The sequence below is a fragment of the Chiloscyllium punctatum genome, chromosome 38 (genome assembly GCF_047496795.1).
Source record: "Chiloscyllium punctatum isolate Juve2018m chromosome 38, sChiPun1.3, whole genome shotgun sequence".
Classification (NCBI taxonomy): domain Eukaryota; kingdom Metazoa; phylum Chordata; class Chondrichthyes; order Orectolobiformes; family Hemiscylliidae; genus Chiloscyllium; species Chiloscyllium punctatum.
The window spans coordinates 7043008-7059655 of record NC_092776.1 but is presented as its reverse complement, the minus strand read 5'-3'; the positions used below and the strand labels follow the sequence as shown (position 1 = coordinate 7059655).

The 16648-nt window shown below is 37.3% G+C and overlaps 1 protein-coding gene across 2 annotated transcripts in view; it reads right to left on the bottom strand.

The window, feature by feature from the left end:
- The window catches only part of sufu (suppressor of fused homolog (Drosophila)), a 103200-nt gene that overhangs the window by 43505 nt on the left and 43047 nt on the right, over window positions 1-16648 (bottom strand). For both annotated transcript variants that reach the window (XM_072557088.1, XM_072557089.1), the window contains exons 5-8: window positions 15504-15589; window positions 9887-9959; window positions 8950-9103; window positions 7851-7971 (exon numbers count right to left, since the gene is read on the bottom strand). In XM_072557088.1, the coding sequence (XP_072413189.1) occupies window positions 7851-7971; window positions 8950-9103; window positions 9887-9959; window positions 15504-15589 (434 nt within the window). The remainder of the gene's footprint in view (window positions 1-7850; window positions 7972-8949; window positions 9104-9886; window positions 9960-15503; window positions 15590-16648) is intronic.

Sequence of the window (16648 nt, the reverse complement as noted above, 5' to 3'; positions counted from 1 at the left end):
ACCGTCACTTTCAGGTTCTCCAAGTCATCGCTGGCAAAATACATGTTGTGCCATCTTAAATTGTCCTTGTAGAACCGGCACTTTCGAGAGCAACGAGGAATCAGCCCAGTTGGTGTGGACATGAGGTCTGACCATGTAAAGGGACTAGGTTTTGACAGAATTAGTGAACCAGTTTGATTTCCACAACAATGTGTCATAATTCTTAAACTGAATTAAAATCCTGAAAACTATCAAGGTTGGATTTCAATCCATATCTGAATCAGTAGTACAGGCCTCTGTCCAGCAAAATAATTATTCCACCATGTCCATTTGGGAGCCAAGATCAATCTTCGCAACCTTAAATTAGAGAAAATTACAAAATTGTGCTATTGTGCATTTTGATGTCAAAATTATTTTATAATTCATTGTACCATTAGATTAATTTTAGAAAAATACCATTCTAACTCACGTGTTGTGCTGCAGATATTTGCCCTAATAAAGTGCGAGTGCCTCATACTAAATAACTACACTCAAATTTAAGTTCAGACAATGGTCATATTCATGATAAATTTTAGTAACTTAATAGCAAAACCGATAACACGGAAGAAGTTTAAAGCAGTAAATTCAAAGAACCAAATGAGAACACTTGATACCTGTTTAATATGTTGCATTATCAGGAGAAACATTTATAATCAAAGCACACCTTTGAAATTCACTGACAATCAAATTGCAATGAAAGGAGCAAAATATTCAGTAATAATTAATACAAATGAAAAAAAATGAAATAACTTCTCACTTCACTGCAGTTATTTTGTTAAATCTATTAGTAATTTAATGTCATTTTTCCGAGCTGAACAGAGATCTCAGATTTCTGCTTTCTTAACTTATTTGAAAATCAGCCAAGATAATCTACTTGGGTGGCAAGTTGTGACATCTAAGACCAGGAAATTAGTAAACGAGGGAGCATACATGTCTGAAGACATCAAGGAAACAATCTTGAAACAAAGTGCTAGAGAAATTCAGCAGGTCTGGCAGCATCTGTAGAGGTGGTCACAGCAGTCAAAATGTTAACCTGTTTCTCTCTACAGAAGCTGCCATACCTGCTGAGTTTCTCTAACACTTTATTTTTCCAGCATCCAGAGTATTTTGCTTTATTTAAGGAAGCAACTCTGAATCTGAAATTCCAATATGGCTGAGTGACAAATAATTGGAAAATGTAACAGCAGATGTTTCTTAAAAGCTTAGATTGTAGGAAAGTTAAATCATCTAAAGAGAACCATAATGAAAATATTCATTCCTCAACCATTAAGCTTATCTTCTGAGAAAAGCCATTTCCAGCATGTTTTTGGAAAATAATAAAAGTCTCTCAAGTAAAATTGAACGAAGGCTTATGAAAACAAGGCCATTTAAAAGGACAGCTTATGTAAAGAATTAATTTGATTAGTCCCATTAAAATATCTGATCTCAATCTCCAGAGAACCACAACTTTGTTGACAAAACTTACCAATATAAGATTTGTTCTGCGAGCTATCTTTTAACCACTTTCAGCTGGTCAAGTTTGTCAACATGGACAATAATAATTATTGGGTCTTAAGAGATACTCAAGTTGAGGCAAACTTAAAAATGATAATTTGATCTTGAAATGGCTTGAAGTAATTTATCAATTATTGCATTGATTTTTCAACAAGTATTTTCTTTTGTTACACAATAATCACACATCAACTTACCCACAGCTACACTTATTCATTGTTAAGTGCACATTTCTCCAATTCCTATTGGTTTCTCAAGACAGTTTCCCCATTCAAAACATATTAAGTGTTCTGGAACACACACCTTTTGACAGTTCGACAGTTTCATTAGCCTGAGTGAGTGAATATGGACATGGAACAGCATAGCAAGCTGACAGATCAAGATCTAGAACTCTACTCTGTACAAATAATGGGATAAATGTCTTCTTTCTTGGACAATTAATTTGAGTTACGCAATTACCCTTAATTTATATAGTCAACGCCAAAGGATGTCTGATTCAAGGATTACAAGTTTCTCATCAGCAGAAAAGTTGAATAAATTCAACTTTCAGCATCATTCTCTAACTCTTGCTTTAAAATGTGAACAAAGTGGACATGGCGACTCAAACGCAGCTAGGAGTAGCTGATTCTAAAAGGCTATCATGGTAAGGCAAGTACCTAACTTTAAGTATGTACCTACAAAAAAAATCTATTTGGAATTTAATGTTTGAGTGGCATATCACATTCGAAATAGAACACCATGCTATCTTTTGTTATTCCTTAAACTTCCATTTATACTTTTCAAAATAATTGTTGTAGAAAGTTTCTCATGGAAAAAAAGTATAAAAGTACAAGTATCTGTGACCAGCTTTTGGCTAATGCCACTTTGCAGCCACTAGAGGAGCTCACAAGAGAAATAAGGAATGATCCATACCTTTGAAATAGAAAATTGGAGCAGGAGTAGGCCATTTGGCCATCAAACTAACTCTACCATTCAAAATGATCGTGGCTGATTTTCTACCTCAATGCCATTCTCCCACTCTCTCCCCATATCCCTTGAAGTTTCTCTCTTGAATTATGACCTTCATCAAACATGTTCTCCTTACAGCCCTCTACCTTAAAGAACATGGCAACAAGATAGCAAAATTATAGGCAGAACATGCAACAACAATCCAGCCAGAACTTCCATTTATATAGTGCATGTAAATGTTTAAGAGTCCAAAGTGTTTTCTGGATGGGCATATGTAAAACACAGCCTATTGAAGGTTCTAGCCGTCTTCCTGTCCACTGGTCTAATTTGACAACCTAAACCCTTACCAACCCCAAACCAGGATTTACCACACTCCACGATCCACATTGTCCAGTTAATGGTCCTATCTACTGTACTGGTTGTGTCCAGTACTGAGCTTGCAGCATGCTGGTATGGCTAGAATTGCTGAAGATTAGTCAGTGGATCCCGAGAGTGGGACTTTTGTGGCAGACCCACTGCATGCGGGGTGAGCTTCTTGCATGCGGGGTGAGCTTCTTTGTGGTCTGTGGCTCATGCTAACCTATTTTCAGGTCAGCTCAGTTCCACTATCCAGCCTTTTGCAGTGTTGCCTGATAGCCCTAAAAAGTTCACATTGCGCATGTAAAATTTCTGGATTAGTGGTGCTGGAAGAGCACAGCAGTTCCTGTAAAATTTCTGCACATACGCACTTTGTGAAGTACCCTGCCAGTAAAATATATGGCAATGCTAAAATAAGCATGTTAAATGTGATGGAACAAGGCAGAATGAAGTCACTGGCAGTACTGGAAGGGACACTGCACACTTTGCACATGCATACTGATCACATATTCAGGGGGTCAGTTGACATTCTCTTTAATTTTCTATTTTCCAAGTATTTATCTACTGAATTTTTTAAAGCTATTACATCTAGTTGATGAAATGCAGTTTCTGGTACAGCATTGAAAAGATTCTTAAACTTTCACTTAGATTTCTTTCTCCTCATTTACCTTAAAAATCATGCATAATTTTAAATAACCAGATCACTGAACGCCGTGAAGACAGCCCCAAGGTCGCTTGGTCACATTGCAATCATATGCCTGTAATGGCTATTACATCACACTCATTAACTTCCATTTGTGCCATCAATTGATCTACTTTATTAGGAATGCTGCAACCATTCAGAAAAAAGAGCCTTTAATTCTTTTTACCTGCTCTGACCTCATGCTGTAGTGCACACACATGCACATGCTGTCACATGCTGGTTATAAGTACCCAACACTGTTGCCTTGTCCTTTCCCTTTAACTTTGTGAATGTCCCCGTACCGTGAATCCTTCTTCACCAATTATCTAGTTTAAAACTCTCTCTGCAACCTAAATTACACAATTCACCAGGGCACTGATCTCAGCATAGCTCATGTGAATGCCACCAAATGATTTAGATTTATTTAATAATGCCAATGGTACCTCAGTTCAGCGAAAAGCAAATCATGTCACCACTTCCAGCACCATCATGGATTACAGAATAAAGTCATGAATTCATTGTATAAATGGTAAAATACTGAATAAATTAAAATGAAATTGCTACTACTAAAACTGAAAGCTTCAAAAGCTCGTTGTTCCCTCTCTATAGGCGCATACAGCTCTCTCATTTTCCTGTACTTAGCTAGTACCCCACGAATAAAAGTTCTTCTATCCCACATCAACCTCTCAGTCACACATTTGATTCTCTGATTTTATTCATCCACATCTACTTGCTTGTGGCTCAGGTAGTAATGCAGAAATTACTTGTCTTAAATTTTGAATTGTTCATACGCCCTTAGAAAAAACGGTTTCTCAGTCCTACCTACAATGCTGGTACCCATGTGGCCAATAACAATTGGATCCTTCTGCTCCCATTCCAATTTCACCTCCAGCTTCCAAGAAGCTGCTATCAAACCTGACATCAGGCAAGCAACACAGGCACTCTCATGGACTAAGAAAATCACATTTATTCCCTTAACTATGATTCCCCTATTACTAATACACTCCAATTTAATTATCCCAACTTGAATGGACCTTTGCATCACAGTGGTCAATTTGCTGATTAGTTTTGCTTGTACACACAAGCTGCAAGAACTTCAAACCTACTGGACAATTGCAAGAGCAGAGGTTCTGCCATTGCAACGTCTGAATCCCCACTGCAGCCTCACATGCAATCACACACTCTTGTCTCTGAGCATGGATTAAACATCCAACTATTCCTTTCTAATCTCACTTGCTATTATGTTGCCTGGAAAACACAATTTCCACTCAATGCAACTGCATTTTTAAAGATCCAATTGTCTGGCATTTGGTTCTTCTTTAATCATGACAAATTGTTACTGACACATATTCTATTCTCTCACCTTCAGCTTTGATGCCCTTGATCCAATGAAATCCTTACTCAATCCCAGTGTATATTTTCTCTTTACCCTCCTATGGCTCCCATCTACACTTCAAGTCCAACAGAAGAAAGGCATTAAATGAAACTGTGCCACTTAAAGAGTCAGCCTTGACTGCGTTGTAGCATTCTTAACTGAAGTAGAACTTCAGAGGTACAAGTCCAGTGTTCGTTAGATGGCACTTTAAAATTAAACCTCATCTGCTCTTTCAATGGCATAGAAAAGATCTGAAATTATATGCAAGGAAGAGCAGATGAGTTCTCACAGGGTCCAAGCACAAGTTTATCCCTCAATCAACATCATCAAAACTGATTAACTGGCCAATTCTAGCCCTACTGTTCTGGAACTTTATACGCTACACTTTATTAATCAACCATTGTCTCCTACATTACAGTAGTGACTCCACTTCAAATGTGTTTGGTGTAAAGTGTAAAAGGATGTCATGGAATGACAAAAAGTGCTGCATAAATATGAAGGTGTTTTATTTCATTAGTCTACAGGTCAAGGAGGTCTACTACAATATAATTAGAGTTAGAGGATGTCCTTAGGGCTACCTTCTATATGTATGCTGACAAAAGCCCAACTCCATCAGTCCACAATCTCCTTCTATTACTTAATTGGCTTTGTGCTGTCAGACTGTCCAACATTTAATCTTGGATGGGCCACAAGCCCCTTCAACTAAACAATTAAAATAATAGTTAGGAATATGCCTAGTTTACCCCATAAAGGCCATGAAATCTATCCTCCTCCACAGCTAACATCCAGGTTGAATGAGGCTATTTGCATCATGGGCATCCTATTCTCCTGGGAGCAGAAATTCCAAATATACAGCCTTTCCATCAGAAAATCCATTAACTTCAATATGCACCATACCAGATTCTGCAAGCACCTCAACTGCTGTGAAACCCTTATCCATGCCTTTGTCAATGCCAGAGTCAACTATCCCCAATCTTCTTCTGGCTAGCCTTTCATTTTCCACCCCTTGCATACCATTTCATCTAAAACTCTCTTGCCCAAATCCTATCCCAAAACTTTCAGATTATTTGTAGAACTTTGCTGAGGAAAGAGTAGCTGCCCTGTTGCCAAGCAATACAACTGTTCAAAATGCTCTGGGCTTTGAAATGCTTTGGAACATCTGTGTGGAGGTCAATGTACAAAATGTAAATTAAGGCTAGATTGGAAGCATGGCCCAGACACTAATAGGCATAGAACTAAATAAATAACACCCTTTGCAACAATAAAACTCTTTGTCCGCATAGTTTAATCTATTAACTAACAGTGGAACGAGGCTTAGGTAGAAATTAATCCAATAATATGCTTAACACCACATGACCATAGATTGAATCACTCGTGCTTTAAGTACCAACACTGAAATAACACTAAAGAAAACTGAAGCATTTTGAACAGACTCCTTTGAAGAGTATAAATTCAGGTTCAGACCAAACAACTTGGAGCTGATAATGTAATAAATAGTGGCTGGTGCCCATTCCTGAAGAAGGGCTTATGCCCGAAATGTCGATTCTCCTGTTCCTTGGATGCTGTCTGACCTGCTGCGGTTTTCCAGCAACACATTTTCAGCTCTGATCTCCAGCATCTGCAGTCCTCACTTTCTCCCCCAGGAATAATTGGCAATTTTTACTCCCTTTCCTCCAGAGAAGCATTTTGTCCAAGTTGCTTGCAAAAATGAGAAATTTAGAAGCTAGAAGAGTACAACAGGCCTCACCAGAACTGGAAATAGCACAAGTTCAGATGAAATCACAGCTTAACATTAGCTAATCTTTCAGATATTCTGGCTTGTGTTTCTCTAACATATTTTGTTTCAATTTAGCAAACGTATCTTAATAAATTCACACCATGCTGCAAAGGGAACAGAAAATATGTCTCATATTTGAGAAACACAGGAGGAGGAATAAGCAGTTCATTCCCTTGAGCCTGCTTTACCATTCTAGATTGTTGCTGATCATCTACCTCAATATTCCTGCACTATTCACATATCCTTTAATGTCATTAGTATCTAGAAACCTATTGATCTCGGTCTTGAACATACTCAATGATTCATCTTCCACAGCCCTTTGAGATAGACAACACCCAAAATTTTAAAGTGCCTTAAAATCATGCACTTGATAACATATCAAGCAGTTGAGCTAACAATACATTAATCGTTCCATTGTAAAATATCTATTTTGCTTCATTGAAAAAGTGAAGTTGCAAGTTACTTCTGAAAATAATTTCTTCATAAAAGTTACTCTGTGTGGGGGGCACAATTCTTTTACCACAATATTAACTGGGGCTTTTCAGTTATACTTTGCTCTATTTTATCATTTAAATGCTGCTGGGGGGAAGTAGCCTTAATGCAGATTTTTTTGTGTTGAATCCTTCATCTGATATTATCACAGCTGGAAATGGAAGCCTGTGGAAAACTGCTTCAACTTAAAATCATTCTAACATCTGATTCCCAGCTGTCTCTGACAGCACATAATGCTGTATTATAAAAAGGCTATGTGTTAACTGAAATGAGTGCACTACCCTCTTACGAGAAATGAGGTTATTATGAAGTACACACCCAGATAGTACATAACATGACAAAAGGAAATCGAATAGTTTTAAAAGGGAATTTATATTTGCTTTCCTTTACGTTTTCTTTTGTTTAGAAGACAATTTGTTCCTTCTAATCTATCATGAAACTAGCCTGAGCCATCTTATCACCTAAGATATAACTAGGCTTTTCCTAAATTTTGTAAACAGTGTGTATTACACTATAAAAATCAATTTCAAAACCATTTGTTTAAGGATAAAGCCTTTGGAAAAAAAAAACTAAGCAGAATTAGGATTGAGGAATGTCAAATGGGAGGTTTCAACAATTTTAACAATGCAGTACATTCCCTCCCCACCTAAACTCAAAAACTCATGCAAAATTCATTATTTAAAGTATAAACTGTAAAAAAAGAATCTTACGATGCTCGATCATGGTTCATTCCATTCTGTTGTTGTGGTTTCTGGGAACTGATTGGTGGCAAGATTGGCTTGGTGTTCATCTCAAGACCCCTACGCAAGACCTCTCTGATCTGCTCTGTATCTGAAATTAGAAAAAGATCCTGCTTCAAGCAGTCATCAGAAATCCTCAGTAGGAAGAGATTATTAGTTTCTAATCATTGTTTTATCCAATCCTGCACACAATATTATTGTGTGTAGACAGTCTGATTGGGGTATGATACATCTCAGTTCTTTGAATAAGAATTTCAAGGAATTGATTAATGGTTTTGAGAGAGAAGTAATCAGGCTGAAATTAGAAACACTACGCTTCTATTCTGCCTCGGCAAGGGGAAAGAGTATAAAAACATTGAACAGGTTCAACTTGTTGATGTATATCCTGAATCTATAATCAAACCACTGCTGGAATCACTGTACAAGTCTCCAATGCAGTGAACTAAGCTGCTTAACCACACAGCTCCTCTCCATTAACTATTGCTCTAAACTTCCAAAATGCTAAAGATGCAAATATTATTGCAGCATTCTTGATTGTTAATTTTGATTACTTTATCTCAGTTGATAGACCGTTTAAGCTTACACTTCCTTGCCTTCAATGAAACATGAAATCAGATGTTTCAGTTGGTATTGCCTTTCAAAGTTGTGCTGCAGAGGTCTATACACACACATAAAAGTTGGACAATTATGAAAGTTCTGTGCCGAACCATCCAGGCTATATGTCCAAGTGGCATTTTGAGGTTGTGATATTTTGATTTGAGGCCATTCGGCAACCACACAATTCTGTCATATACTGACTTAGTGTTGGTCATCTTTTAAGAGATGTCAAGCTGTCAACGAATGACTTTGGGATTTGTCCTACTGTGGCTACTTGCACAGGCATTGGGAAGCTATTGGTATGGAGATCACAACATGCATTTGTTGTGTCCAGGATATGGTGGTGTGAAGTGCTCAAAAGGAGATGGTGGCAGGGTGTAAGATGGCAGGAAATTTCTGACAGCTGCAAGAAGTGTACTTGAGCTCTACTCTTTCTTCTGATTAGAGAATCACATGCAAATTCAAGGTTTACCTTTGTCAGACAAACGTCTTGGTTGCATTTCAAGATAAATACTCCTGCTATCTTCTTCGTCTTCTGGTGGGCGGCTTAGATCCACCCAAGCACATTTTGCACTCACACCACTCAGGTTTGAACCATCAGTCTCTATGCCTTTGTCTACTCTTTCCTATGGAGGGGAAAATAAAAGCAGTAAAATATGCTGATTATACGAATCACAACGATTAAATTTCAGTCAGATGATTTGTTTTATTGTTACAGAAATTGTAAAACACTTAATGTGTTTTATATTAAGATGATTCATTATTAAGCAATGATCCTGAAAAATCATTGTCTGTACATTACATCTGTTGTATATTAGTGTATTGTACTTCAAAAGTGCTAATTCCTAAGTGGTGAGCATTTTATCCAAATTATGCTCATTTGCATTGTATTTCAGAATATAATGTCTAAAGAAAGAACCGCTAAAACATTTAATATTATATCTTTGCAATAACTCAGGGAATCATTTGATTTAAATACTTCTTAAAATTATAAAAATAAAGATTGACATTGTGATCCAACATATTGCATCACAAGATGATGAACACTGCCTGGTTCTTGTGATTTTCTCAACATTTTCAGCAAAACTGTGCCAGTATAGGGAGGCACTTGGTCAGAACGAGTGGATAGTGGAGCGCTTGCTGCCACAGGATAACAAAAAGTGAAAACAAAAACAAAACCAATAATCCATATTTACCATTTAAAGAAAGAAATGTTACTCTTTCTGTTTGAATAATTATTGTCATAAGTAAGACTTATTTACAAGTTAAAAAGAAATTGCACTTTAAGTGGAAGACTTATTGTATACTAATTCTGAAGTTAACACCTTACAGATCAAACTAAAGTATTTTTGGGAATGTGTGAAATCTGAGGAAAAGGAAAAATATAATTGATACAGGTAATTAGTTACTTGCAGATGGGGGTCAGTTTCAAATATAGTCTCTCCTCTTCGCATGTCTGTGATTAGCCAAGAGCCACCTGCACTGTAAAGCAATGTATATTTTAGATATCCATACTTAATATCTAGAATCTGACTCATATTTATTGCAATCTTGAAAAGCAAACATTTAACAAATTAATTACAATTGATTTAATTGAATAATAGTGTACAATTGTGTAAAATTCATAAAATTGCTTGACAAAGTTTATCCTTACACTGCACTTTGTCAAATGCACGCTGCAATGAACTTAAATTTAGGCCTGTCTCAAATTTGAGTAGCCATTTTACAAAATGGCACCATCATATGTACACACTGATTTGGTTATGAGCTAGATTAAAATAATAATTTAATCAGAAGCATGATTGAACAGCATTTTCACAAAATCTTTAGTAATGTGGCCTCCATCTTGGCACCCTTGTATTTGCTATTGAAAAAGCATCAACCTTGGAAATGGTCTCACAGCCAAGACATAGCCTTTAGAGTGAAGAAGCAGCTGTGATCATCTAAGGTGTTGGCACACTATGACCCCAAGTGAGATCTGGTGCTGACATGCGATGCCTCCCCGTCCAGTAACAGGGTAGTGTTGGCTCACAGATGGTCCAAAGGAGGGAACATTCAAAAGCATTTGCTTCTTGGACTTTGCCTGATGCCTAGATAGAGAAGGAAGGTTTGGTGGTCATCTTTGATGTATGGAAGCGCCACCAATATCTTTATGGATATTAATTCGTAATAATAAAAGACCACAAATTCCTGCTAGAGATATAATTCACCAACCAATGGAAAGACTTTAACTCCAGTACAGAGCCAGGGCACCTCTGGCTGCTTGCACTTTGTCTTCCAATGGCTGTAACCTGTTTTTGTCGACTCTGTATTCCAAGTAGGTCATTTGTGGTGCCTGGAACACACATTTTCCCTTTTTAAAGTGTACACCCACTTTCAAGAAACAGTAAAGGACTATTTCTGAGTTCTCTAAGTACTCTTTATTGCTCTTCCCTGTTATTAGCATGTCATTCAGATAAATGGTGACTTGGGGTGAAACTTGTAAAATATTCTCCATCATCTACTGAAAAATGGTTATTAAGTGTGGCATACTCTGGGAATTCTCATCTAACTGCCCTTGCAGTTACTAATGGCTCATGCCCAGTTTTGTGAAGGATAGCCCCCCTGTCAGCTTTGCAAAGGGTTCCTCTATGTGAGGGATTGAGTATTTATCCACCTGCGAAAAGTGGTTATTATTTATTTAAAGTCCCCACAAAGGCGAACTGATCCATCATGCTTTACTATTGATATGACTGGTGCTGTCCATCCCGCAAACTGTACAGATTTAATGGTTCATTTGCTTTGCAGCCTCCTAATTTCTGCCTCTACTTTTGCACATAAGACAAATGGCACGAGGTGGACTTTGCAGAATTGTGGAATTGCTTCCTGGTCAACATGCAAAATTGCCTTGACTCCTTTGTCAGTCCATAGACCTTCCTGAAAACCTTAAGAGATTGAGTAGATTAGGATTATTTTCATTAGAAAGAGGGAGGTTGGGGAGGACCATATTGAGGTCTACAAAATCATGAGAGGTATAGACAGGGTGGATAGCAAGAGCTTTTCCATAGAGTGGAGGACTCAATTACTAGGGGTCACGAGTTCAAGGTGAGGGGGGCAAAGTTTGAGAGAGTTATGCTTGGAAAGTTCTTTACGCAGAAAGTGGTGGGTGCCTGGAATGCGTTGCCAGCGGAGGTGGTAGAAGCAGGCAGGATAGCGTCATTTAAGATGTATCTAGACAGGGAGTGGACAGAAAGCAGAGGGATACAGATCCTTAGAAAATAGGCGACAGGTTTAGATAGAGGGTCTGGACCAGCGTAGGCTTGGAGGGCTGTGGGCCTGTTCCTGTGCTGTAATTTTCTTTGTTTTTATGTCCCCAGACATCTCCATGGCACATCATTTGGCTGTCAAAATTGTGGGAGCGATCCTTTGTTCAATAGTTACTGCATTTTCAGGATTCCAAACCTTGCTGTAGTGCATACTGCCAAGACCTCATTTTTATTAACACACTGACATATTGGGTTAAAATTCTTCAAGTACAGGTGATCAAAAATTGAATATTAATTTTCACACTTGAAAAGCTGAAATGTAATATTTAATTTACTATCTGGTCAATTTTGCATTACAGTTCATTCTAAAATAAAAACTGATTCAAAATATTTCCCTGTCAATATGATACATTCCATATACCCTCAAAATGAAAGCAGCGACATTTTTGACATCTTTAGCCTTGTCATTTTCGGTGACAGGCTCTGCATTGAAAGGGAACTACACATGGTGTGTTTTCAAATATATCTTTACCGACCTAACCAAGGATTTTACCACTGCAAATTCTGCTTAATTATAGCTAGACCAAAAAAGATAAACATGGCTTGCATCACTTATATTTGTCACTATTGCCAGATTGAGGTAAAGTGATAACTAGAAGTCCCATCCTCGGAGATGACTGCTGATTCACAGGAAAAAGAAATGCACTATGACGAACAGTTCAATTTTTCCCCCATGTCACATTCCCCAAAAATCATGTACGTTTCAATAGGTCGTCTCTTGTCCTTCCAAATTCCAATGAGTTCAGGCTCAATCTATTTAACGTCTTCTCATAAGGCAGTCCCTAGTGAACCAACTATTTTAAACATTAAAATATCTCTCTTTAGATAAGGGGCCCAAAACTGTTCACAGTGCATTGATTAATTACAGCAAAACTCCCTACCGTTATATCTCATTCCCTTTAAAAGAAGGGCCAACATTCCATACTTGCTGAACTTGTATGATAGCTTTTTGTGATTCATGGACAAGAATTCCCAAATAGGCAAAAGTGAAGACTACAGATGCTGGAAATCAGAGTCTAGATTAGAGTGGTGCTAGAAAAGCACAGCAGGTCAGGCAACATCAGAAGAGCAAGAAAATTGACGTTTCGGGCAAAAGCAAGGGCTTTCATTCTTGATGAAGGGCTGTTACCCGAAACGTCAATTTTCCTGCTCCAAGAATTCCCAAATGCCTCTCATGTAGTTTTCTGGGGTATTTCTTCATTTAATTAATATTCAGCTCCTACATTCTTCCTGTGAAAGTGCATAACCTACCATTTCCCCACATTATATTCCATTTACCAAGGCTTTTTCCCAATTTGTTGAACCTGTTTATACACCTGCGCATGCTCTTTGTGTCAACCTACCACTTGCCTTGCCACCTATTTTTGCGTCATCTACTTGCTACCTCATCAAACAATTCTAGTAAATTTGTCAGACATTATTGCCCCTTCGTACAGCCATGGTGACTCTGCTTGATCATATTATGTATTTCTAAATGCTCTGCTATTACATCCTTTAGAATAGACTCTAATATTTTCCCAATAACAGACATTAAGTTAACTGGCCGACAGTTACTTATTTTTGTCTCTTTCCCTTTCGAAATGAAGGCACTCCATTGGCAATTTTAGGACTTTTCCAGAATCCAAGGATTCCTTAAAGACTGTTACCAGTACACCCACTATCTCTGTAAAATACTTTCTTTAATCTCTTAGGATGCATCTTTTAAGGTCCAGCATACATAACTGTCTTTAGCCCCATTAGTTTCTCTCGTGATAGTTATTGTATTCATTGCCTCTCCTTCTTGTGCCTTTGAACATTTAGTAACTTTGTAATACTATTAGTGTCTTCCACTGTGAAGATTGCTAGAGTATTTGTTCAACTTCACTGCCATTTCCAGGTTCCCAATTATTTCCCTTGCTTTATTCTCTAAGGGGCCTATGTTCACATTAGCTTTTCTTTTCCCTTCTTTAAATGTAAAGAAGTTCTTGCTCTCTGACTTGATATTACAAGACCAGCAGACTCACTGCCACTCCTTTTGTCTAGGCCTCAGAGTGAAAGTAGTTATGATCGGTTGCACAACCCAGTGTACCTCTAACCAAAGAGAGTTTCTCATGCATGTTTGCTGCTAATAGACTTACTGATCCTAACCCCCTGAGCCAATCAATCAGCAGCAAACATGGGACAGTAGCAGTCTCTGAGTGGCGGAGCATCTTGCAAAACTTTAGCTAAGGTACTTACCTGTATTTGAATTATGGGTCACTGGATAGATAGGACCCCTTAACAGACAGTATTTTGGCCCATAGGCCATCTGTTGCACAAACCTAATTTATATGTCAAGGTTACTTTAGTTGTGCTCTTCGACACAGAAGATAATCCTTTCATATAGCATGAAAAAATGGCATTATGGTATTTAACGGAATGCAATCAATTGTTGCAAAAAAAAAAGAGAAAAGCGGATGAATGCCAGAAGAACTTAGGAGTGTCACATTCACCAGAATATCAGATTCAAATCAACAACTGCAACAGACATCTTGTGTCATCAGATCAATAGCTCTAAGATCACTTCTTCAGCTGTGCAAATCAATATTGTTGCACTTACCATCACAATTACACTGGTTTGCTCATTGATCAAGATGGCCAAGAATGCACTAGATTCTCAGACGAGTATACTAATTGGACAGCATCATCAATACTTTAGAAATAGCAAACGATGCTCCGTGTCTTGTAATGTTATCCAATACATCACTGATAAAAACATTGATTTTTATGACAATGGTATTCCAAACAGTTTGCTCTCATTATATTAGGTATAGAATGAGTGATTTAAAATTTAAGATATAGAAAATCACCAGACTGTTAGATGGTCCAACAAAAAATATGTTTCTCAATCCTTTGAAAAAGAAGTTCTCTATAAAGACAGAATTTTACCACAACAATGATCTTGATTCATATCACATCTTAAACATTTTTAAAAAATCAAACATTTTCTCACATGCATAATCAGATAAAGTTGGAGAAGGTGACTAAGAAATATTAGTAGTACCACGACCACCTTTTTTGAAAATGTGCACCAAAAATGAGAAAAGATACTGCTTTAAACCAAGGTCAAAAAAGGGGGTGCTGGAAAAGCACGACAGGTCGGGCAGCATCTGAGGAGTAGGAGTAGGCATAAGCCTTTAATCATTTCTGATGAAGGGCTTATGCCTGAAACTTTGACTCTCCTGCTCCTCGGATTCTGCCATATCTGCTGTGCTTTTCCAGGGCCACTCTTTTCGACTCTGATTCTCCAGCATCTGCAGTTCTCACTTTCTCCTAGTTGTTTTAAACGATGGAAACTGTGGAACAAGTAGTAATATGTGTAACACATTCTTTTCACCCATCCTAGTAAACAGTCTTGAACTAAAGCTGGAAGGTAAAAAAACAAAGAACATGCACATGACAAGCTTATTTACAGAATTCATCTAAATAAAAATCCTGAACCTAATTTACTTTCGCATAAATAGGTAGAATATGTAAATGTCTTTTCTAAACGTTTCATGAACACAAAAAAGCAGAAGACCATATGACCCCTTAAGCTAGATTTGCCATTGAGATCCTTAAATTCCCACCATATTTCAGGATTTCTTAAAGCATCCAAAAATCTAGCCAACTCTCTAAATCTATCAAACGATAAGCCATGTCACTTTTTGCTGACCCTGTATATCATTGCATATTGAGCAAGGAAGGTTTACAAATTGCTTACATTGGAACAGTCCGGAGAAGCTCCAAGATCCCTTGGCCATTCCATTGCTGCGCTGCTTGAAGTTCTTCTGTACAAACTCCAACAATCTGATCAGGATTACAAATTTTTAAAGAAGGATTTAGAGAAATTGTAGAAGTGTTTCATTGTATGTAAATATGGCAAAAATAAACTATATCTCAATTTAGAACAATCAAAATGGTAATCAATATTCTAGACTGCATGGATGTCAGCAGAAACGTTACTAGAAAGACTTTTTCAAACCAATTGAATTTTGGAATCCCTAAACTAAACCTATATATCAGTTATTTAAACATTAGGACTGCAAACATTATTTAAAATCCAAGAATTTCAAAATGGAAGGCTGCAGCAAACTTAACTGGAGATAATGTATAATGGTAATATCAATGGACGAATAAACCAGAGGCACAAGGCAAATGCTCTAAAGACTCCAGTTTAAAATCCCACTAGGGCTACAAGTGGAATTTGAATTCAATATCTGGAATTGAAGACAGTAATGATGACTCAGATAATGATAACAGAAAATGTCCTAACTGGTTCACTAATATTATTGAGGAGGAAATCTGGTGCTACTTCCAAATCCACAAACTGCCCTCTGAAATGGCTAAGCCATACTTCCTGTTCAAGAGCAACAAATGCCAACATCCCATGAAAGCAATGTAAAAACTTTTAGCAACAAGGTCAAACCTAGAAATGTCATCAGGTGTGCTCCCAAAGATAATCAAAAGGGCTAGACTTTGAATAGAAAATTATCTGAAAGCAAAATTATCTCAATTTTAAAAATGGTCTTGATAAACAATATTGTGGTCACAGTTTTAAAGCCACAAATTAAGAGTAGAATTAAGGTTGTATTTTGCGGACTGATTTACTACCAGAATGACATGCCAAAAAGAAATGTAAACAGTTGAGAATATCTTTTAAAACTTCATTACATAATGCAATTGTTAAAAGCATAATGTTTCATTGTTAAGATATTCTAGAATCAGAAATAATCTTTCAAGTCAAATACTGTACACACCTTTCCTTCCCCCACATTTCCTGCCTTCAGAAAGATTTTAACTTGATGCAAGTTGTTACAATATCAATAGGAACTCATGAGAACCTGCATGCTTTAAAACTATAAGTTT